This window comes from Myotis brandtii, unplaced genomic scaffold (genome assembly GCF_000412655.1).
Source record: "Myotis brandtii unplaced genomic scaffold, ASM41265v1 scaffold145, whole genome shotgun sequence".
NCBI lineage: Eukaryota > Metazoa > Chordata > Mammalia > Chiroptera > Vespertilionidae > Myotis > Myotis brandtii.
In genome coordinates, this window is record NW_005355204.1 from 738,446 (window position 1) to 760,717 (window position 22,272).

Consider the following 22,272-nt stretch of genomic DNA (forward strand, 5'->3'; position numbering starts at 1 on the left):
TTTTGTGCTCCGGGCCTCTAGTTGCTAAATAAATGCTATTTGAATAATGGAGTGCCCGAGCTTTCCCAGCAGGCCTTTTTGAGGGAAGCGAGCTGGCAGGAAAGGCAGACCAGACTGCCTCGACCAGAATCCCAGTGTGTTCAGGGTTTTGGAAAGTCACACAAAACAAGCCCCGAAAATGTCTCTTGGATGCTAATGGGGGAGGCTGGCTCTTGACTTTAAATAAGAGGATGCTTCAGGTGTTGTGGGAGCTGGCCAGGGTTGGACAAGGCCATAGAGAAGGGTCAGCATTGGCAAAAAGGGTAGCAGGGTGCGATTTTGGACTCTTCACCAGACAATAGGTCTTACTGAGTTCACTTGAATTTTCTTCATGGAGTGGTTTTCGTTTAGAAAGAAGAATAACACCAGCCTTGGGGAGGCTGCCTGTGTCCAATTGACCATATTCACAGGAGTCCCCTGGGGCAGGAATCTCCCAAGGGGGTTGGTTGGTGATTGAGCAATCAGGTACTCACCACCTGTTACGCAAGGCTTTCTGAGTTCTGCCCATCTTCCCATGGCTCTACCAACTGCCTTGAGGATCTGGCTGCCATAGACCATAATCATTTGCACAGACATCGTGCTTATTACAAATACTAGAGGCCTGTCACACGAAGAGATTCGTGCAATAGGCCTTCCTTCCCCTGGCTGCCGGCACCAGCACCCGGGACCCAGGCCTTCGCTCCGGCTGCAGTGGAGAAGCCAAGCCTCTTCAGTCTTCAGTCTTCACTCAGGCCAGAGCCTTCAGGCTTCGCTCTGCGCCTGCATATGCAAATTAACCGCTGTCTTTGTTGGGTTAATGTGCATACGCATCCTGATTGGCTTGTGGGCGTAGCAGAGTGACACCAGTTTGCATGCTTCTCTTTTAGTGTAGATATGGGAACCATTGGGACTTAGAGAACCTGGGTCTGGGCTTTGAAATGGTAGCAAAAATACCTAAGCATGGCCTCTGTCACACCAGATAATCTCTGACCACATGTGGCTCAGGTGATGGTCCAGCTTAGGAAGTGGGAGGTTTGTGCAGAGGTCTCTCTCCTGTTGTGACAGTGGGCTGGCATCATTCCCTGTCTGTCACTGTTAAGACGGCCCGCAGACCTGCGGCAACAACAGCTCCAAGTGAACGTAGCCAAGTGTATCCTTAGTCCTTGGAGCAGAGCTGAAGGGATGCTGGTTTTCTGCTGCTTTCTGGCTGCTGTTGCAGTATTGTGGCTGATGGCCATGTTTTTAGTTCCTGAAGATTTCAGTTTGCTGTGCCTCTGGTCATAAGAACTGGCTACCTCTTGTGTGGGTAGTCATTTCCAGGTTGAACTTAACGTTCTCACTGCTGACCACTGTGCTTTGAATGATTTAACTACCAGTGAGAAAAACTTTTATAATTGTTGACTCACTCCATATCTCTTAACTGATTGCATTTAAAACAGTTTCCCTAATATCTTATGTTGAACATATTAAAAAAATGGAAAAAACTACAGTGAACAACCTTGGACTCTACTTTAGAAATACATATTTTACTATTCTGTTTTTAAAAAATACATTTTTATTGATTTCAGAGATGAAGGGAGAGGAAGAGAGAGAAACATCAGTGATGAGAGAGAACCATTGATTGGCTGCCTCCAGCACACCCCCTTCTGGGGATCGAGCCTGCAACCCGGGCATGTGCCCTTGACCAGAATCAAACCCGGACCCTTCAGTTCGCAGGCCAACACTCTCCACTGAGCCAGACCAGCGAGGGCCATATTTTAGTATTATAAATGGCAAATTTATAGTCTGTTCTGTTACTGAGTTTCTTAACCATTTAATATTTGGAACATTCATTAGTGTATTTGAGGTTATACATTCTTTTCTGAATTTCACGTTAGTTGTTCACACTGATGGCCCTTAAAGCTGGCCCCCTTTTCCCTCCCGGGATGTGGGGAGGCCAAGGTGTGTGGTTCCATGCTGTGGATCTTCTGGGCGGGACACTCTTCTTCCTGGTGGCCCCAGTGTGCTGCCCAGTGCCTGACACAGGACACAATGAGGCAACAAGCTTCTGAGTATGTTGAGGTGAGAAAGCAGGATGCTCACCAGGGGCCTGTCAGCTGCTGCTCAGGTGGGCAACATGTCTCTGACGAATCACCTGTTTTATTTCGTTTAGGTTGGTGATTTTCAACTGGTGTGCTGCAAAAACTTTTAGAAATGCAACACCAGACTCTTTAGTCAGGGGCACTCACCTCTTTTTCCTTAGATTGTCAAATAAAAACATGTCAGCAGCCAACACTGTATAGCCGTCCAGTGTGAATGAATCAAAGTTACACCTATTTTTTTTGTCAGGTTGGCAAAAAATATGTTTTGGTGTGCTGCAGAATTTTAGTAATTTGTTTATGTGCCACGAGGTAAAAAAGTTGGGAAATCGCTCTTCCTTGCTCTGATGTCACTCACCCTGGATTTCTAATAGCAGGACTCGTTCCAACAGCCTGTAAAACATGGTGGATTACTATGAAGTTCTAGGCGTGCAGAGACATGCCTCCGCCGAGGACATTAAAAAGGCGTAAGTAATTGTCTTTCTGAAATCGTCTGTGCGGTTGGACAGTATAACTCTGTATTGCCTATAAAAACGGCATTCAGTGTAGTATAACAGTCTTTGTTTGCATGCCCAGATTGGGGGTCAGGGTGGGATTAGGTCGCATGGTTTTTTTTTCTCTTCCTTCCCTTGGGGCAGTGGATTCTGTTTCTGCTGGAAGTGGGCCAGAAGCTTCCTGAGGATGTGAGATAATCCCGAGAGCCTGGCATTGGACTTTGAAATGGAGTTGACTTGGCACTCGGGGAGTGTGGTGCCACAAGCATCCTGTGGGGTCGTCTGAAAATCCCCATTGTTGGGGACCACAGCCTGCACCTCTGACCGTGACCTGGATCTAATTGATTCATTAGAAGTTTTGTTGTTGTTTTTGATATTTTTTGTGAGCTAATTTGAGCGAAACTGACAATGATTATTGGGAAGCAAAATCTTAAGGGATTGAGAAAAATGCTCCTGATTTTTTTTTTTCTTGAGAGAGAGAGAGAGGTAAACATCGATTTGTTGTTCCACTTATGCCTTCATTGGTTGCTACTTGTATGTGTCCTGAGGAACCCACAATCTTGGCATATCAGGCCGAAGCTCTAACCAACTGAGTCCCCTGCCAGGGTATCATTAGATGTTAACATAAAAGGCTCAGTTGCCTATGAGCGTGGGACGTCAGGGTCCCAGGGTGACAGAGATACAAATTTAGAAAATGCTAGTACTTTTAAAAGGAACAAGATGTTCCCATTTTGTGCTATGCAGTTGAATGAATAAATATTGACAGACTTGATTTAGCCATATTTATTTTAATATATTTTTATTGATTTCAGAGAGGAAGGGAGAGGGAGAGAGAGAGAGAAACATCAATGATGAGAAAGAGAATCATTGATGGGCTGCCTCCTGCACACCCCCTACTGGAGATTGAGCCCACAACCTGACATGTGCCCTTGACTGGAATCAACCTGGGACCCCTCAGTCCGCAGGCTGACGCTCTGTCCACTGAGCCAAATTGTCTGGGGCTAGCCTCATTTATTTTTAATGAGGAAAATTGCAGCCATGGGTGGTACATGTTCTTAGGACAGTCCATTCTGTGGACTCATCCTCGTTCATGTGAGACAACTGGGAAAACTTCTGTGTGAGGCTTACAGGTATGTGGCTGTTCCCCCCCTGAGAAAATCCACAGTACTGTGTGTGCTCACAGGCCCTCCTCGTGGTGGCCCCGCCCTGCTGCTCAAGCCCAGGTGGGGAAGCCTGAAATCCGAGTGGAAACATAGGACACTGGACACTCCGTAGGCCTTGACTCGACATGCAGTCGAGCCCACCTGCGTGGGTGCATTTTCTCATCCGCACACGGCTGACTCGGCTCTTCTCTGCAGTTCTCCGTGTGCTCTGTCATTTCTTACGGAGGGTTGAAGCCCTTTAAAGGGATGGGTCTGCTTCTCCATGATCAGATCCACGGTGATGTGAAAATAAAGCCTCATGTTAATAACTTGCCACATGTTAAGAGGATTACCAGGTTCTTGTTCTAGTCTTAGATTTTAAAGGGCATGCTCCCTCCCCATTTAATGTCCTCATACTAAGTATATGCTACTTACAGTTTAGCTAGTATTCGTTAGGATTTGTTTGTTTTGTTAATCCTCACCTGCGGATATTTTTTTCCATTGATTTTTAGAGAGAGTGGAGAGTGAGGGAGGGAGGAAAGGAGGGAGGAAGAGAAGCATCCATGTGAGAGAGAGACATCGATTGGTTGCCTCGGCACATGCCCTGACTGAGGCCAGGGATCAACCTGCAATCCAGGTACATGCCCTTGATTGGAATTAAACCCTTGACCTTTCCATCTGCAGGCTGATGTGCTCTAACCATTGGGAACACCTGCCAGGGCAAGATATTTTAAAATTTAAAAAGCGCATGATTTTCATGTTACTTGACCCCTTGGAACTGTGTGACCTTGGCCATAGGCTCGCCTTCAGAATGGGATGGCTTTGAGGAAGACGTGGACTACATGACTGCTGTGGCTGAGATGGCCTCCCTGTGAGGAACGAGAATGTGAGGGCAGGAGGACAGTCATGCGGCAGCCTCTTAGTGCTCAGTGAGCAGGGCTGCCTTTCACACATGCTCTTCTCAGCCTCACATCTGAGCCCACGCTGTGCACACTTTGTCCTCACACAGTTAACACTTTTCGACCGATAGAGATAGTGTGTATTACGTTCTCTGGGTTTTAGAGCTAATTAACTTGGTTCTGAATGAAAAGGGGAGTTTGCAGCTCTGAAGCCATTTTCTTGTCTCATTCTGTTTCAGAGCCTATTGGATTTTTGGACTTTGGTTGTGATCAATACCTTTTTACTCTTTTGAAGGTATCGGAAACTGGCGTTGAAGTGGCACCCAGATAAAAATCCTGAGAATAAAGAAGAGGCGGAGAGGAAATTCAAACAAGTAGCCGAGGCGTACGAGGTGCTCTCCGATGGTAAGTGACCCCAGGGCGAGACCACTGGGCAGTGGGTGCCCAAGAAGACGACGTTTGACTTTCCTCATAAGGTTGGACCCCGGTCGGTCGAGAGCATAGGTATTGAGTGCTAATGGAGTTCAGGTCCATTCGCCTAGTTTCATGAGTCATGCTAAAGCTTAACCAAATCCAATCCACAGTTCTTGGAGAGGAGATGTGTCTGGGTTCTGGGGTAGTGGAGCTCTATAAGGAAGCCAGAAAACCACTGGTCAACCTTGCCAGGAAGCAATACTAGATAACCTAGTGTGAGTCAAGGTGGAGGCATTTGAAAGGGTAGAGGCTGATTCACTGACCACGGGGTGGATGCCTGCTCCACGTGTCTGCATAGGTCAGGGACACTATTGAAAGTCATTTTTTATTTTGGAACAAACCCCATTTTACCATCAACTATGTCAGCAGTTACTGACATGGGAGCACTTTGTTGTATCCATTAGTGCCTCCCTTCTTTATTTAAAGGAAGGCCCAGGCATCTAATTTCACAAGTAACTTCTGTTACTTATGAAAGCACAAGAACACGGATGCCTGTCAGTCATCTTATAATGCAGCATTAAGGTCTTAAACTGATGGTCCAGCTTTTGAGCTGGACTAACATGAACACAGGAGACCTGTATCTCATTTGTGTGCTAACCCAGACCTCTCAGACTTGTGGGTTTCCTAGGCCAGGAACATTAGACAGTGAGTATTGAGCTCAAACTCGAAATTCGCAGAAGGAGAATCTTTAAACCCCCGTAAAAACTTGGTTGCCCTCTTTTTATTTCTCAGAGAGGAAGGGAAAGGGAGAGAGAGGCAGAAACAGACCGACCCTACAACTCAGGCATGTGCCCTGTCGTTTAACTATTGAGCCACACCAGCCGGGCCTCTTTATTTATTTATTTATTTATTTATTTATTTTTTTTAATGCTTCTTTCTTTAAACAATTGATTTTTAGCCCTAGTTGGTTTGGCTCAGTGGATAGAGTGTGGGCCTGCAGACTGGAGGGTCCCGGGTTTGATTCCGGTCAAGGGCACATGCCCAGTTGTGGCATTGATCCCCAATTCCCTCATCATTGATGCCCCCCCCCCCCCCCCCTTGCCGTCTCTCTCTCCCCCTCTTCTCTGAAATCAATAACAAAAAAATTAACAACCACCCCCCGCAAATTGACTTTTAGAGACAGAGGAAGGGAGAGAGAAAAACACAGATGAGTAACATTGATTGGCTGCCTCCTGCATGGCCCCTACCAGGGATCGAGCATGCAACCTAGGTATGTGCTCTGACTGGGACTTGAACCGGCGACCTCTTGGTGCATGGGTCGAGGCTCAGCGACTGATCCACATCAGCCGGGCTTGTTGCTCCCTTTTTTTTTTTATGGAGTGTACAGTTTTCATGGTCTCTTATGCAGCCTTGAACCCCAGCCAGGCTGCTGGGAGTCATCTTCACAGGTACAGTTATTGTTCTTACCAGGACTCTGGTTCCCAAACCTGGCTGGGAGTGGTTTGCTCCTGTGCCTGGTTTCCCCACAGCCCTGCATTTCACTGCACCATTTTGGAGAACACGTGGTGGTGTATTAGAAGAACCTACAGGGTTGCTGTGTAAATAGGGCTACATTGTCATTCTTTTCATTCTAGAAGGTAATGAGTACAGCAAAGAAGCATGTCATGAAAGCCTTGGCTGCGTTGTAGGTCAGGGCAGATTCTTTTTCTTGCTTTCAGTTCCTACCATCACTTCTAGGAATAATTTTGTAACTTGGTGATATGATATAATGTATCACATGTGGTCTTTCTGGGTGGTAAAGGGAAATATTTAATGTTTATAATCACGCTTTAAACTTCACAATTATTAGTTTCCTGAGTATGGAGAGATGTACTTAGATTTTTTCCCTGTATCCCCCTTGTCATTTAAAGTAAGCTGGTCCCAAATCCTTATCACTAATAGTGAACACAGAACTGTGTTGTTTTTTGACTTGGAACTTGGAAAACTTTATCTATTGGACTTGGATGGGACGGGAACTTGGTTTTATTGACTTTTCTTTTTAAATTTACAGCTAAAAAACGGGACATCTATGACAGATACGGCAAAGAAGGATTGAATGGTGGAGGTGGAGGTGGAGGTATGTAAATGTTGATTTTTCTTTCTGGCAACAAAAGGTTTGGAATTTGTTAGCTCGCTGGGAAAGAGTCAGGTTTCAATAAGTACAGATGACGCCCCCTGGGCTGAGTGGGAGTGGAAGGACATATTGACAGCGTTTACATAGCCTATTGGGAGGCTTTTGTTAGACCAGACATGAAATAATATATTGTGAGTTTGTACACCCACATCATTACCTGCTTTACGTCAAAATATCCTTAGGGATTAAAAATAGATCTACTGGAAAACCAAAATCACTAGCTTTGGTGGTAAGGCTAGACAGGTGTATTTTTATTTTTTTATTCTCACCTGAGAGAAAGAAGAACATCGATTGGTTGCCTCTTTTACATGCTACAACCAGGGATCAAACCCAGAACCTGGGCATGCGCCCTGACTGGGAATCAGCTTGTTATCTTTTGGTGTATGAGAGAATGCTCCAGCCGACACAGCCACCTGGCTAGCGCTAGACAGGTGTATTTTAGATGAAAAGTTTCTGTAATCTTCTGTGGTGTACATTTGGAAATTGAGGCTCCAAACCAACCCTAGAAAGGTTGAGAGTAAATGTGGACACACTTGGTTTACATGAAGTTCCCAACAAAAAATAAACCTGGTGAGAGAGAATGTGCTGATGACACATTGAGAGATGGTGGAAAAGTAAGGGCAGGCACACTGCTGATGGGACCTTCTGGAACGCTGAAGTCCAAACACATGTCACCGAGTCAGGGCGGGGCTATGTTTTTGAATGTTCTGTGGACAAGTGATTGCCCCGAACAAGAACTGATAAGCGAGTGTGCTGTGCTTGTGCAGGTGGAATGAACTTCGACAACCCGTTCGAGTTCGGCTTCACATTCCGGAACCCAGATGATGTGTTCAGGGAATTTTTTGGTGGAAGGGACCCGTTTTCATTCGACTTCTTTGGTAAGTTTATTGTCAGGGTTGCTGTCTACTTGGTGTCACCATGACTCACAGGAGGACTGGTGGTGCCTTTTCTGTTTACCACTGTTGTATCTTGTCATCTAACTTGTCATTTAGGAATTCTAATGGTCTCTTTCCTCTTTTCGGGGATTTTTCTGAATTTTTACCTTGCACGTTAGCGTAACGAAGGTTTTTATGTATTCTTTCATAATTCACTTCCTTTTGCCGCCTGAATTAGACAGTGGTCTGTGCGCAGGTGCCCGGGCTTGGAAATGCTCTCCTGTTCGTGGGAACTGAACTCCTGAGTGTGGTTCTGATGGAAACCCGAGTCACAGCGCCCAGTGTGGAAGGAAGACCTTTGATCTCTGCTTGCTCGTGTTTTCAGTGTGGTGTGTAGGGTGTGTGGTGGTGAGTCAGGACTGCACAGCGACCTTGGTCCAGAGGATGGTGTTTCTAGAGGAGCCGGGCTGTTCCCGCTGTTTCAGAGCCAGAGGGTGGCTTGTCCCATCACCTCTGTGTCCAGGAGTGTCTGAGACCCAGGTGGTGCTGGGGACACTTGTTAGCCAGTGTGGTGGAGCGCTGGCTAGGTGACCGGGGGGCAGGGCACACTTCCTCCACTGTCATTTTCTTTTGGCTCATTGAGGGGGAAGCACATCCTGTGTGAACCCCGTTCTTCCTGGAGCCTGCTTGATGGGACCGAACAGCCCCTGCCTGCCCTGGAGCCACTCGCTGCTGAGGCTGGTAGGTGCAGGGCCGATGGGGATTCACAGAGACTTCCTTGTTTTGCTGTGATGTGGCTGCTTGTAAGAAGGTAGCTTAAGTGATGTCTGTAGAAACGTTTACTTAGGAGCCTTTTGATTGACAAATGGAGCAGTGAAAGCAAAGCAGAGGAATGTTCGGAGGTGGGGCCCACTGTGTGGTTCTTTTGAAGACTTGCTGTAGTTACTGCTACCTTAACTATCAAATGTGGCTTGGACTGCCTCCCTGTGAGCCAAGGGTGGGGAACCTTGTTTCTGCCCAGGGCCATTAATATTTATAACATCATTCTCAGGCCATACAGAATTATCCTCGTAACAAATAAATAGCCTGCTCTATTTTGTCAAATATTTAATCAACTCACCCCTAATGCCTTGGCAGGGCCACACCAAATGATTAGGCGGGTTTTATGTGGCCTGCGGGCCCGATGTTCCCCACTCCTGCTGTAGGTGAATGTAATTATCCTCTGTGTATCAGTACAGACCTTAGCAGGTGTGTTTTGGGGAGCAGGCAGTGTTGGGTGGCATCCTGTGTTAGGGCTGGGCCTGACCTTTTGCCACCGTGGGCTTGGGTACACCAGGTGTACCAGGTGGATACAGCAGAGAAGGAAGGACCCTATGAGCCTGGGACTTCTTCAGCACGATTTGTGTCTCGTGATTTTATTTTATTTTTTATGTCTCATGATTTTTTAAAGAAAAGAGTGGAAGGGAGGAGGCCTGTGGTAATGAAGTGTGATCACAAGGAGATTGGGTTCTCCTTGGGAAAACGTCTGATAGGCCAGTCCAAGCTTCCTCATTGACGTGATTTTCTCTGAGCAGTTCTTTCTAGGGGAAAGGAGATATAGAGATAATAATTAGATGTGAATAAGTATCATGCCGTTTTACCCACCATAGCTGTTTTAATCTCCTGACTTACATCTTCCAAACTGTGAGATTTGTGTATATAAAGAAATCTTTATGTGCCTGTGTGTTTCATTGAGACGGGTTATAGATTGTGGACACAGGGGACATTTTGGTGGCAATTTCTTCTGTGGGTCTCAGCCTAGTTTAGGAGGTGGCCGGTCCCATTGCCATTCTGGACTCTTAGGCAGTACTCACATGCTAATGCCAGGACTGCCGGGTCCCCATGTGTGGGGTGGCCGTGACACCTCTTCAATCCATTCTTATAGGTGTCCTAGGGGACTTCCACTTTCAGGCGGTCAGGATTTACCCGCAGGAGGAGCTGCTGCACGGCTGCTGCATGTTCGGAGTGACGCTGCGGCCTGCTGGCGGTACGTGCGGCGGACAGCACGGCCATGGATGGTTATCGGCACCCGCCTCCCGGGGACTCGGCCCTGTCGTAATGCCCATTTATAGCAGCACATTATCTTTTTGTTTCAATTTTCACATGACTTTTTCTCTCCTGTACTCGCTTCCAAAATAGTAGTTCAAGATCTATTACAAGACATTCCAAGCTGAAGTTATTTGTCAGTTATTAGACCTCACGTGTGACTTAGACATCCCAGGTAGAATGGAGGGTGAAGGGTGTTGGACAGGCTATAAGCAGTTCTGTGCCTGAGGACCAAGCTGCAAGGATGGTCACTGACGGGGAGGGCTTGGGCCTGGTCCTGCTGGCATCGAACCTTCCTGGAGGGCAGGCGTCCTCCCGGGAGAGGAGGTGGAGGCTGACTCAAACCAGCATGCACAGGCGGTGCAGCCCAACTTCTGAGGCACCGACTTGTAGCTCTCCCCAGGCACGGTCACAGAGACAGCCCTACCAGAGCGTTAATTGGCCCAAGGAGGAGCACTTGATCGGGGACCATCTTCATTTCTTTTTACAGGGCACTCAGTAAACTGATGCTCTCACAGAGAAGTCACGGCAGGACTCACTGTCTGGGAGACCTGTCTGGGTGTAGTCTGACATTCATTTGCTTGCATTCTCATGTTGGAAAGCCAAGGCCAAACTTGAAAATGCAAAACTGTTTCCAGAGCCTATTCATGTCAGCATATTTTCCTTTCATACTGGCATTTGTCTTTGTGATGAGCCCTAGTGAATGAAAAGGCTAGTGGAGGGTAATACGGCCTGTAGGCCTGGGAACTTAGCCTTTGGAGGAAGCTAATTGTGTCGCTGAGCCCGGTGCCCGGGTAGTACAGTGAGCGTCACTTTGCTCTCCAGGGTTCGAGGAGGTGGACAGTGAGGAGCTGGAGCCCAGGGAGGAGCTGGAGCAGCCTGGCGGGGACCAGCCAGCGGAGCACGCCCCGAGCCAGGGGGACAGTGACACACTGGAGGTGATCTCCAGTGAGGAGCTCGAGGGCGTCAGTGAAGATGAGCTGAGCGAGGGCTGTAGTTGGGGCCAGGCCGAGCTCCCGAGTGAGGAGCTGGAGTTCCTATCCAGCGAGGAGGATGAGGCCAGCCTCAGGGACGAGGAGGAGCAGCTCAGCGAGGACTGCGAGGAGCTGTTGAGCGAGGACAGCGGTCCTGAGCTTGAGGTGCTGCTGGCGACCCCGGGATGGGACGGCCAGCTCACAGAGGGCCGGCCCTGGAAAGTGTACCTGGAATAAAGAGTTTCTGCTACTGCTGTGTGGTTGAAGCACATCCTTGGGTCCTTGGTCAGACACCACGGCGCTGGTGTGGTGACAACTGAGACGTGGGGGGCCAGTGGGGGTCTGGGAGCGGCTGTTGTACGTGGGTCTTTTCTGGTGCCAGGGCCCCAGGGCCAGAACCACAGTGCCGGGGGCTGGGAACCCAAGATCAGGGCCTGCGGGGGGCTGTAAGGGGAGTCCCCACCAGGCCTCTGTAGTGTCTGGTGGCCTCAGCGTCCTCGGCATGTAGGTGCCTGCACATCATGTTTCCTCTCTGCAGGTTTGTCTCTGCAGATTTCCCCTTTGAATAAGGCTGCTGGTGACAAGGGTGAGGGCCCACCCTGATGACCTTTCCAAGTGAGGTGACCTTATCGGTTCTGGGGTCAGGAGTTCAGCCTAGAATGTTGTCTTCCTGACAGTGTTCAACTCAGAAGCAGCAGATTGAAAAGGAGATGGAGGGGAATGCTTCACGTTATACCTGCTGAGAGAAATCGGGAGCCAAGGCAGTGCCACATGGGCACGGGGGGAAGGAAGCTCAGGAGTGACCTATACCTGCGTGGCCCCGTCTGAGAGACACGCGTGGAGGACGGCAGTGCGACACAGGCCAAGGAGAAGTGTTAAAATGAAAGGATTTCTTGCGAAGTCCATGGTCGTGAGTGAGGAGCAATGAGGGGGAGCAGTGCCCTCACCTGTTTCTCTCACCTGTGGGGTGGGGGTAGGCCTAGCAACAGAAAGAGGGTTGCACATGTGAGGATGTGGAGCTGTGTTTGAAAATAGTTAATTTTCAATTAAGATTATGCTGGCAAATGAGGGTGGATGCTGTGCGGATGATGTTCAGTTGCCTTTCAGTTGCCAGTGTGCACTAATGTTTCCCAGTCATTCGCTCCCCTGACACTCCCCTTCTCCCCCAAATAAGGAGAGGGATGTTTCTTTGGGAAAGGTCTCTCATCCTGAGAAGAGGCTGGTTCCTGGACCGCGGGACCAGGAGGGGCAGCCACCCCCGAGCGTAGCAGGCATGTCTGAGTCTCTGGCCAGCCCAGCCCTCTGCCTTCTGCTGTTTTGTTTCCCCTGGGGGGAGCCAGCACTTGTCTAGGGCTGGTCCTCATTCTTTTCTGTAGTTTGCAGGTGACCCTGGGGTCACAATTTTCCTGAGTCCCTTGTAGGTAGGCTTTATGCATGTCTCTAGTGGAGTTTTGGTCCCTCTGGTCGAGGGAGCAACTTCCTTCTGGAAGGTGGTGTAGGTGTCCTATGGCTCAGGTACAGAGTGAAGGTAGACGTGAGGGCAGGAGGAGGGGACAGAAAGGGCACCCACAAGATGAGATACATGGTTTTCCTTCTGTGAGGAGGTCATTTCTGTGGGAGTCAAGTTCATGGAGCTCACTGGGTCCAGCGCCTGCATCTTGGTTCCTTGGATAGATTTTTGCAAATCTTGGAAAATACAGTGCTGCAGCCAGACCTAGGGTATAACCAGAATCTCTGCTTTGTAACAGAGGAGCCTGTGGGAAGCGGGAAGTGGGTTTACTTGTTTGGCCAATACTGAGCCTGCTGCTAAGCGCTAGGCAGCCCTGGGCCCACTCACCTGGGGCTCCAATTGAATGGCTGATTCTGGATTTGCTCCCATTTCTGTTTGTTTACATTTCTTCCAGACAGGTTCTCTGTTTCTGAATATGTAAGAAAGGACACTTGAAAAATGAGTTGTACTTGTAGCTGGTGTTACTGGCATTAGCGGGGGTTGCTGGGGTTAGCTGGGAGAGCTCGTGGAAGTCTAGAATTTCAGGTGTTTGCCTTTTCTGAAGGTTGCTGTGTAGCTCAGCTTTGAGACTCGAGAATAGACGGAATGCTCTCCTGTTCGATTTTGTTTTGTTGTCCTTTGTGCCAGTGCTCTGTGTGCTGGGCGTTCCTAGTGTGGGCCACATGGCCTGCGGGCTTGTCTGCTGAGGACAGTGGTGCTCGTATTTGGTGTGGGTTAGAGCACTGATAAGAGTGGGTTTCTCTTCAGTGCTCTCCAATACTGAATTGTGGTAAAACTTTAGAAAATGTATGGATGGGTTGAAACCTATTTCACTCATATAGGTTTTTTTTTTTTTTTTAAGGATTTTTGTGTGTATGTGTTTATGTAAACATTTGTCTTTTGTGCCTAGTTTTTTCATACCATTCAGCTCAGTCTAGATTTTGTCAGAAGTTTGACTTAGGCTGTCAATTAGTTTAGTACAGCCATCCTTCTTTATTTGTAGGGTATGCGTTCCCAAACCCCCATGGATGCCTGAACACAGACAACACCAAACCCTATATGGACCATGCTTTTGTTTTTATACATGCACATCCTATCTATATGTAAGGTTTCATTTATAAATTGGGCACAGTAAGAAATTCATAACTAAGAACAGTTGTAATGATATACTGTAATACAAGTATTGTGTACGGTCTCTCTTAGAATTTCCAATGTATGTAGGACAGTGTGGACATGCTGACCAAAGGGGTGATCCTTGTCCTGAGTGGGACAGAGCGGCATTTCATTATGTTTCTCTGAACGGCATGTGATTTAAAACTTAGTAATTGTTTGTTTCTGGAATTTCCCTTTTAAATCTTCAGGCTGTCGTTGATGTGGGAAACTGAAACCAAAGAGAGCAACACCTCAGATAAAGGGGGGGAATTATTACACTTTGCTAATATCATGGGCCCCAGAATAATATCATTACTAAGGAAACTTGTGAAATGATCAAGAATACTTTCTCCCCCTAGACTCTGTATCAGGGTTCTTCAGAGAGAACAAAGGGTCTCTGTCTCTGAAGACATTTAGTGGAAGCAGTTGACTCCCATGAATCTGGTGTGTGTTTTCCCCCTTCTCTTCCTTCGGGCGTCAGATGTGTAGATGTGTGTATTCCCCCACGTCCCGTGTGGTTCAGGGTTCAGGATCTGGAAGAGGGGCTGCACACAAGTGAAAGAGACGAGACGAGATAATAATTTGGAAATTGGGGGGCCAGGCGAGAGCCCAACCCAAGAGGATGGACTCCACTTGTGCTCAGGCCATCCTTTTATTCAGTTTGGGATCCACCCATAGCCCTTAGGCAGGCAAGTCCCAGGAGCAGGCCGGACTATCTTTATCAGACCATCTGGTGGGGAAGTTGCTTCAGCTACCATTGTCTGGGAAATTCCAGAAACAAACAATTACTAAGTTTTAAATCACATGCCGTTTAGAGAAACGGTCGGTCGGTCCGTCCCACTCGGACCGGGACACGAATCACCCCTTTGGTCAGCATGTCCACACTGTCCTACATACATTGGAAATTCTAAGAGAGACCGTACACAATACTTGTATTACAGTATATCATTACAACTGTTCTTAGTTATTAATTTCTTACTGTGCCCAATTTATAGGCGGCTTTCCACAATCTGGAGGCAAGGTTGGGTCCTGCAGAGCTGAGGTTCCAACTCAGTCCAGAGACCACCAGGCTGGAAGATGGGGTTGCAGTTAGGAAGCCTGTAGGCAGGAGAGTCTAGGGTCAGCCTTTGGTTCTAATCAGCTCTTCAGCTGATTGATTGGGTGAGCCCACCCACATTGGGGAGGGCAATCTGCTCTGATGAGTCTACTGATCTAAATATCAATTTCATCCCAAACACGCTCAACTTGACATGTAAAGTTACCATTACAAGTCCACCCTGTCAGTTTGGCATCCATGCTCACCATCTCCTTAAACTGTACTTGCCACCATGTAAAGACACTGGCAAGGTCATCTGTCCCGCAGACACCTAGAGGGCACTGACCTTGCCCCAGTAGGAGGTGGGGCCTTGACTTCCTTCTTTCTTCCCCTTGGTTCCCCGGTAGTGGCTGTATGATATCAGGTCTGTGTTGTGCCTTACACCATACAGGGGACAGGCAGGGAAACCAAGATGCTTGCTTCTTATTTACTGATAAGTTTGCACAAACTACATTCCTGACAAACTCAGGAAGGAAGCTCATGGCAGTTAGTTCCCCCATGGGTGCAGCTGGTGTGGGAGCTGCTTCCTCCTCCAACAAGCTACCCTTGCCCTGGTGGGCGGGCCAGGGCATCTTGTACACAGTGGGGGGAGGGGGGGGAGAGGACATGGCCGCACATTTGGTCATTTTCATGTGTCTTGTTCAAATTTATTTTTGAAATATTGTGTGATATTTATCCTTTTTAACCTTCAAAATAAGATGTGTACTCCGTGTAAGAGTTAGGAACGTGGGAATGAGTAGAAAGGAGGCGGGAAGGAATGGCCTTTGTCTTACTCCCAGTTGAAAGGCACTGGCTAACATTTTTCAGTTACTAAAACTGTGATCTGTTCATTTATGTTCTCTTCTGCCTTTTACTAAAGCTTAAATGCTATGCCCACGTAAAAATCTGCATTTAACATACCCCATTTCTTTATCTCCTTTATTGGAAAATTAGGTTTTCAACTTTCACTATAACGTTTTGAACTCTTAGTGCAGTAAGTTATCTCTGTTTGAGATGAGCTGTGTGTTTGTGTGTGTGTTTATAATGATTTTGGAGAGGGAGAGAGATAGAAATATCAGTGATGAGAGAGAAACATGGATCGGCTGACTCCTGCACAAGAAAATGTCACTGAAAACCCACTTACTTTACTTTCCTAACATACTTGTAACCCAACTTTTGAAGTAGTTTTTCAATAAGGTGATTTTATAGTGATGGAAGTCTTCATTTAGCTCAAGCATGTCAAACTCGCGGCACACAATGAATATTTTTGTGGCCCTGCCATTATAACAGTATGTAAGAAACGTTCTAATAAAAATTTTGTAACTTCATTTTTACAATATCCTGTTATACATAACTAGAAGCCCAGTGTACAGAATTTGTGCACGGGCGGGGGGGTCCCTCAGCCGGGCCTGCACCCTCTCCAATCTGGGACATCCCTCTCGCAATCCCGGACCGCTGGCTCCTAACTGCTCACCTACCTGCCTGCCTAATCGCCCCTAATCGCCTCTGCAGGATGCTCCTATCTGCTCCCTTGCCAACCTGATCCCTCCTAACCACTCACCCCTGCCAGCCTGATAGCCCCTAACTGCTCTCCTCTGCCAGCCTGATTGCCCCTAATTACCTCTGCCTGCCTGCCGGATGCCCCTAACCACTCTCCCCTGCCTGCCTGATCTCCCCTAACCGCTCTCCTCTGCCGGCCTGATCACCCCTAACCGTTCTTCCCTGCCGGCCTGATCACCCCTAACCACCTCTGCCTCAGCCCCACCACCGTGGCTTTGTCCGGAAGACATCGGTTTAATTAGCATATTACCCTTTTATTAGATTATTAGTATAGATTATTAATAGCGAACTACAACATTCGCTAATGACTGATTCCTATACTCGTGTTGCATTCATTTCCCTTACGTGCAGGTGCACCATTTCTCTCCACTAATACTAGCGGCAAATACTCTAGCAGCCGATTGCCATGTCATTAGTTTTGGACTGACTTGTGTGTGCAACAGGAAAGATTTTGCTTTTGGAGAACAAGAAAAATAGGTTTATTTGTGTTACGCTTATTAATTTATGCAGTTATTCAGTGTCTGGTAAGTTAATGTTCAAGAAAAAAATATTAATTTTTATTAAAATGTTCTATTTTATGTTAACAATTACTCATTTATTTCAGCCTTTTGTATTCAGCATGTCTCTATCGAAATAAACCTACATTCCTATGAAAATTGAAGCTTTTGTTTTTTTGTAGCCCACATAAACTTAACCTTGTTTATTTGGCCTGTGTTAGCCTTTGAGTTTGACATGCTTGATTTAGCTGGAGTATCGTGTCCTATGGGCAGACAGCATATGAGGATTTAGTTGCTTTGTTAACCTAAAGACATAACGCGTGTCATAGGTTCGCCAATGGGCCATTTCAGGACAAGACCGTGTGCTTCAGTGTGATGCTTGGTGTATGCAGGACAGTGCAGCCTAGGTCTCGTGCTGGTCGTTGGGGGGGGTGTGTGTCACTGTTTCCTGTCACTCTTCCCCACTTTGGTCACCGCTGCTGTGTTCCAGGTGTGCCAGACTAATTCTGTAGTCTCTGTAATGAGTTGCTTTTCTTTTTCCCTGCAAGCTTTTGTAGGATTCCTGATAAGTCCGTCCATTTTCTGTTTCTCACAGAATTCCTACTTACCTGAAAAAATATGTTGCTGACTAATTTCATAGAACTTTAGCAAAATTTTTTATAAGGTTTTTATGATTTGTGTTTTTAGTAACTCATTGATAATCAGAGTTAAACTCATGGTTGGTCTTTTATTTTCAGGACCGTTTTGATATCTTCACTAGCAAGACAATGCCTATTCATCTAGTGCAGTGATGGCGAACCTTTTGAGCTCGGCGTGTCAGCATTTTGAAAAACCCTAACTTAACTCTGGTGCCGTGTCACATATAGAAATTTTTTGATATTGCAACCATAGTAAAACAAAGACTTATTTTTGATATTTATTTTATATATTTAAATGCCATTTAACAAAGAAAAATCAACCAAAAAAATGAGTTTGCGTGTCACCTCTGACACGCGTGTCATAGGTTCGCCATCACTGATCTAGTAGTTTCCTATTGTAGCACAAATGTCATGTCTGCAATTCACATTTATTTAGATTTGCCTTGACTAACCATTTAAAAAATATTTTTGAGATGTCAAGTTTACAGAAAATTTAAAAGGAGCTCTTATATCCAAGGCCCAGAATTACTCCTTCCTGTGTGTTAAAATGAATGTTTGAATAGTCCATGTTTGTTTTTATTTCTGAATAATGGAGACAACTCAGACCTTAGGGCAGGGGTGGGCAAACTTTTTGACTCGAGGGCCACAATGGGTTCTTAAACTGGACCGGAGGGCCGGAACAAAAGCATGGATGGAGTGTTTGTGTGAACTAATATAAATTCAAAGTAAACATCATTACATAAAAGGGTATGGTCTTTTTTTTTTTTTTTTAAGTTTTATTCATTTCAAATGGGCCGTAGTTTGCCCACAGCTGCCTTAGGGAGTTTGAGTTCCTAAGTACCTGAGTGAATGAACCCTTGCTGACCCTTCACAGAGGCTGCGTGGTGGGCAGGCTGGGTCTGTCCCCGATGCCTCTGGCTGGCTCTGCTTGCGTTACAGGAGCTCTGGGTGAGCTGTGGCCATGACTTCTCCAAGGCTTCCTGCTCCCCTATTACAGCTTTCCCATGAAACAAGGACATGGAACAAAATTTTACAAAATGCATGTGTTTGTTTCCAGAAGACCCATTTGACGACTTCTTTGGGACTCGGCGGGGTCCGCGTGGGAGCAGGAACCGGGGAACCACCTCGTTCTTCTCCGCCTTCACAGGGTTCCCGGCTTTCGGCGGAGGGTTTCCGTCTTTTGATGCAGGTATCAAATCCCAAGATTTACTTCTGGTAACTGGTAAATAGTTTGAAACATGTGTTCCTTTTGATAGAACAGTATTGTAGATTCCCTAGTCATCTTTACTCGTTCCCAAGAACATTATACATGAAAATCCATCTCTGCTCTTACTAGTAAATACTCCTGGTTAAGGGAGTAAGGTGTTTTGGGGTAATTGTGAAATAACGCACTTAGTCTTACTAAGTCCTCGTTTATCTAACCTTCTGGGTAGTTTAGTACAAGGAGGCCCTGAGTCCGCTGCTGGAGGCCGAGGAGGGGCAGTAATAACACCCATGCCTGCTGCGGCCACGAGGGATGTGTGCTTGCTGTGGGGGTGCCCAGCCACATGCACAGTGTTGGCGTTAGCGCTTGGTAAAGCAGGTCAGCAGCTCGAGGGGTGGGGTGGTGACCTAACAGATTGTTTTACCTCAAGAAGGAGACTCTTGCCATGGATGCCCACCTAGTTCCTGCTGTCTTTGGGTCTTTTTTTATTTTATTTTTATTGATTTTAGGAAGGGAGAGAGAGATAGAAACATCAATGATGAGAGAGAATCATTGACTGGCTGCCTCCTGCACGCCCCCCACTGGGGATCGAGCCCGCAACCCCGGGCACATGCCCTTGACTGGAATCGAACCTGGGACCCCTGGTCCGCAGGCCGACGCTCTGTCCACTGAGCCAAACCAGCTAGGGCTGTCTTTGGCTCTTGTTTTTGTCTTAAATGCTCTGCCAAGAATCTGCAGTGCTTTGTTACACAGGCTGCCTGCATGGTACTGTCAGAAGGTCCCTCCTGCAAGGGTCATGCTGATAGCAGCTAGGAGAGGCTCCTTTGGGGAGCTCTCTTCCACAGAGCACTATGCCAGGCTTTTCTCCAGCAGATCCTCCGATACCATGCATTGTGCTTATGCTAGTGCTCAAGTTTCAGGGAGAGGGAAAACAGCTGGTAGAAATCATTAGAGAAGTGCAGTCTTTACTGGTCAGGGCCTTGCAAAGTGTCCTGTGGCTCCAGCCTCTAGACCTGTGCTGTCCTGGATGGTGGCCACAGCCATGCGGAGCTGCTGAGCCTCGTGATGTGGCCCGTCCACACCGACGCGTTACAAGTGGGACATACACTGGTTTCAAAATGGAATATTTAAGTCCAAACAATTTCAACTTTTTTATATTGCATAAGATAATATTTTGGATATTCTGGATTAAATAAAATAGTGCTAAAGTCAATTTTGCCACTTTGTATTTTTTAGTGGGGCCATTATAAAAATTAAAATGACGTATTTGGCTCACATTCTGTTTTTGTTGGACACCGCTGGTTTAGACAGTATTAGAGCTGGAGGGCTGAGTCCTGTGTAGGGAGTGTGGGTATTTGTTGTAATGAACAAGGAAGCCAGCTTCAGGGTGATGTGTGGCCATCAGGGTGTAACGTCCATGTGATTGAGAATGTTGTACATGAACTACAGAGCCATACTTGTAAGGTAATTATCTTAGAATTTGTTCTAAAATTACTTTAGCTTTCTCATAATTGAGATTTTTGTCCCTTGTGGTCACATTGCAAGGGGAAGGTGAGCGGATTGGGTCTGCCATTCTGTCAGCAGTGGTCACTTTGTTCCTGTGAGATGCAGAGTGTGCGGCCATCCTAGTCCCTCCAGGAGGCTAAATGCTTAGTGGATCCTCCATAAATAGGGGAAATGCAACGAGGCCCGACCCAGCAGGAGTAGGGGGTAGGAGGGGAGGTGAAAGGAGCCTGCTGTCTTGTCCCTTGATTCAGAGGAGTCCCCTGGACCCCAGCATTGCCCCTGCCAGCACCCTGCTTACAGGAGAGGTCTGCTATGGGATTTGACACTTGGGGATTTTTGCACTGAATGCCAGACATACTAGTCTCTGATATTTTTTTCCCTTTATTTCTTACAGGATTTACTTCCTTCGGGTCAATAGGTCATGGAGGTCTCACTTCATTCTCTTCGACGTCATTTGGTGGTAGTGGGATGGGCAACTTCAAGTCCGTGTCGACTTCTACCAAAATTGTTAACGGAAGAAAAATCACTACAAAGAGGTACAGTTCTCTCCCATATTTCATGTTTTTAATAAGTAGGTGTAATAATTTATGGGTGCCACCCCCCTGCCCCTGAGCGTGAAGTATAGGGTGTAAGTTAAATTGGGCACCTGAGAATCTTAATACCCGAATTTAGGGCATTTCTTTTTAAATTTTGTTTAATGTTACCTATTAACAGCCCTCTTCATTTAGAACCTTTTTTTTTTTAACAGTTTAATCTATTTATTTTTAAATATATTTCTTTATTGATTTCAGAGAGGAAGGGAGAGGGAGAGAGAGATAGAAAATAGAAACATCAACGAGAGAATCATTGATTGGCTGCTTCCTGCATGCCCCCCACTGGGGATTGAGCCTGCAGTCCATACATGTGCCCTTGGCTGGAATCGAACCTGGGACCCTTCAGTCTGCAGGCTGACGCTCTACCCCAAGGGTCCTCAAACTTTTTAAACGGGGCCAGTTCACTGTCCCTCAGACCGTTGGAGGGCCGGACTATAGTTTAAAAAAAACTGTGAACAAATTCCTATGCACACTGCACATATCTTATTTTGAAGTAAAAAAACAAAACGGGAACAAATACAATATTTGTATTTGCATGTGGCCCGTGGGCTGTAGTTTGAGGACCCCTGCTCTACCCACTGAGCCAAACTGGCTAGGGCGAGCCTTTTTTTAAATCCTCACTCGATAATTTTCCTTTTTTTGTTTTTTTTAGAGAGAGTTGGAGAGGGAAAGACAGAGAGAAATACCGATGTGAGAGAAACACATCGGTTGGTTGCCTCCTGCACGAGCCCCTACCAGGGCCCAGGCTGAGTAGGAGCCTGCAACTGAGGTACATGCCCTTGACTGGAATCAAACCCGGGACTCTTAAGTCCACAGGCCAATGCTCTATCCACTGAGCCAAACCGGCGAGAGCTAGAGACATTTTTAATGTGCAGTGCTGTAATAATAGTGTAATTGGTTTGCTGGCACTGTTAGGATAACAAAATGGAAAGCACCATTAGTAGTAAAAGCTTTATCATATTTTAATTTTTATGAGTTTTTTTTTTTTTTTTTTTTTTTTTTTTTGCTAATCCTCGCCCGAGGATATTTTTCCATTGATTTTTAGGGAGAGTAGAAGAGAGAGGGAAAGACAGAGAGAAACATTCATGTGAGAGACATCGATTGGTTGTCTCCTGAACAAGCCCCGACCAGGTAGGAGCCTACAACCAAGGTATGTGCCCTTGGTCCGCAGGCCAATGCTCTATCCACTGAGCCAAACCGGCTAGGGTGAATATCAGTATTTTAAAGAGGAACTTATTCAGCCCAGCTGGAGTGGCTCAGTTATTTGTGCACCGAAGGGTTGCCTGTTCAATTACTGGTGATGCCATATACCTGGGTTGTGGGTTTGATCCCCGGTCCATGCACATACGAAAGGCAACCAATCGATGTTTTGCTCTCACATAGATGCCTGCCCCCCCCCCCTCAGT

At 46.7% G+C, this 22,272-nt stretch overlaps 1 protein-coding gene across 10 annotated transcripts in view; it reads left to right on the top strand.

Annotated features, from left to right (window-relative positions):
- Nucleotides 1–2,383: 2,383 nt before the first annotated feature.
- The window catches only part of DNAJB6 (DnaJ (Hsp40) homolog, subfamily B, member 6), a 46,672-nt gene continuing 26,783 nt past the window's right edge, over nucleotides 2,384–22,272 (top strand). For 2 of the 10 annotated variants that reach the window (XM_014535553.1, XM_014535552.1), the window contains exons 1-6: nucleotides 2,410–2,563; nucleotides 4,927–5,036; nucleotides 7,096–7,161; nucleotides 7,986–8,096; nucleotides 18,621–18,785; nucleotides 20,668–20,809. In XM_014535553.1, the coding sequence (XP_014391039.1) occupies nucleotides 2,499–2,563; nucleotides 4,927–5,036; nucleotides 7,096–7,161; nucleotides 7,986–8,096; nucleotides 18,621–18,785; nucleotides 20,668–20,809 (659 nt within the window). In that variant the 5' untranslated portion in view covers nucleotides 2,410–2,498. Of the gene's footprint in view, nucleotides 2,564–4,926; nucleotides 5,037–7,095; nucleotides 7,162–7,985; nucleotides 8,097–10,017; nucleotides 10,188–11,003; nucleotides 11,403–18,620; nucleotides 18,786–20,667; nucleotides 20,810–22,272 lie in introns of those variants that run through there. The other 8 variants (XM_014535556.1, XM_014535558.1, XM_014535550.1 and 5 more) reach the window with 8 other exon arrangements.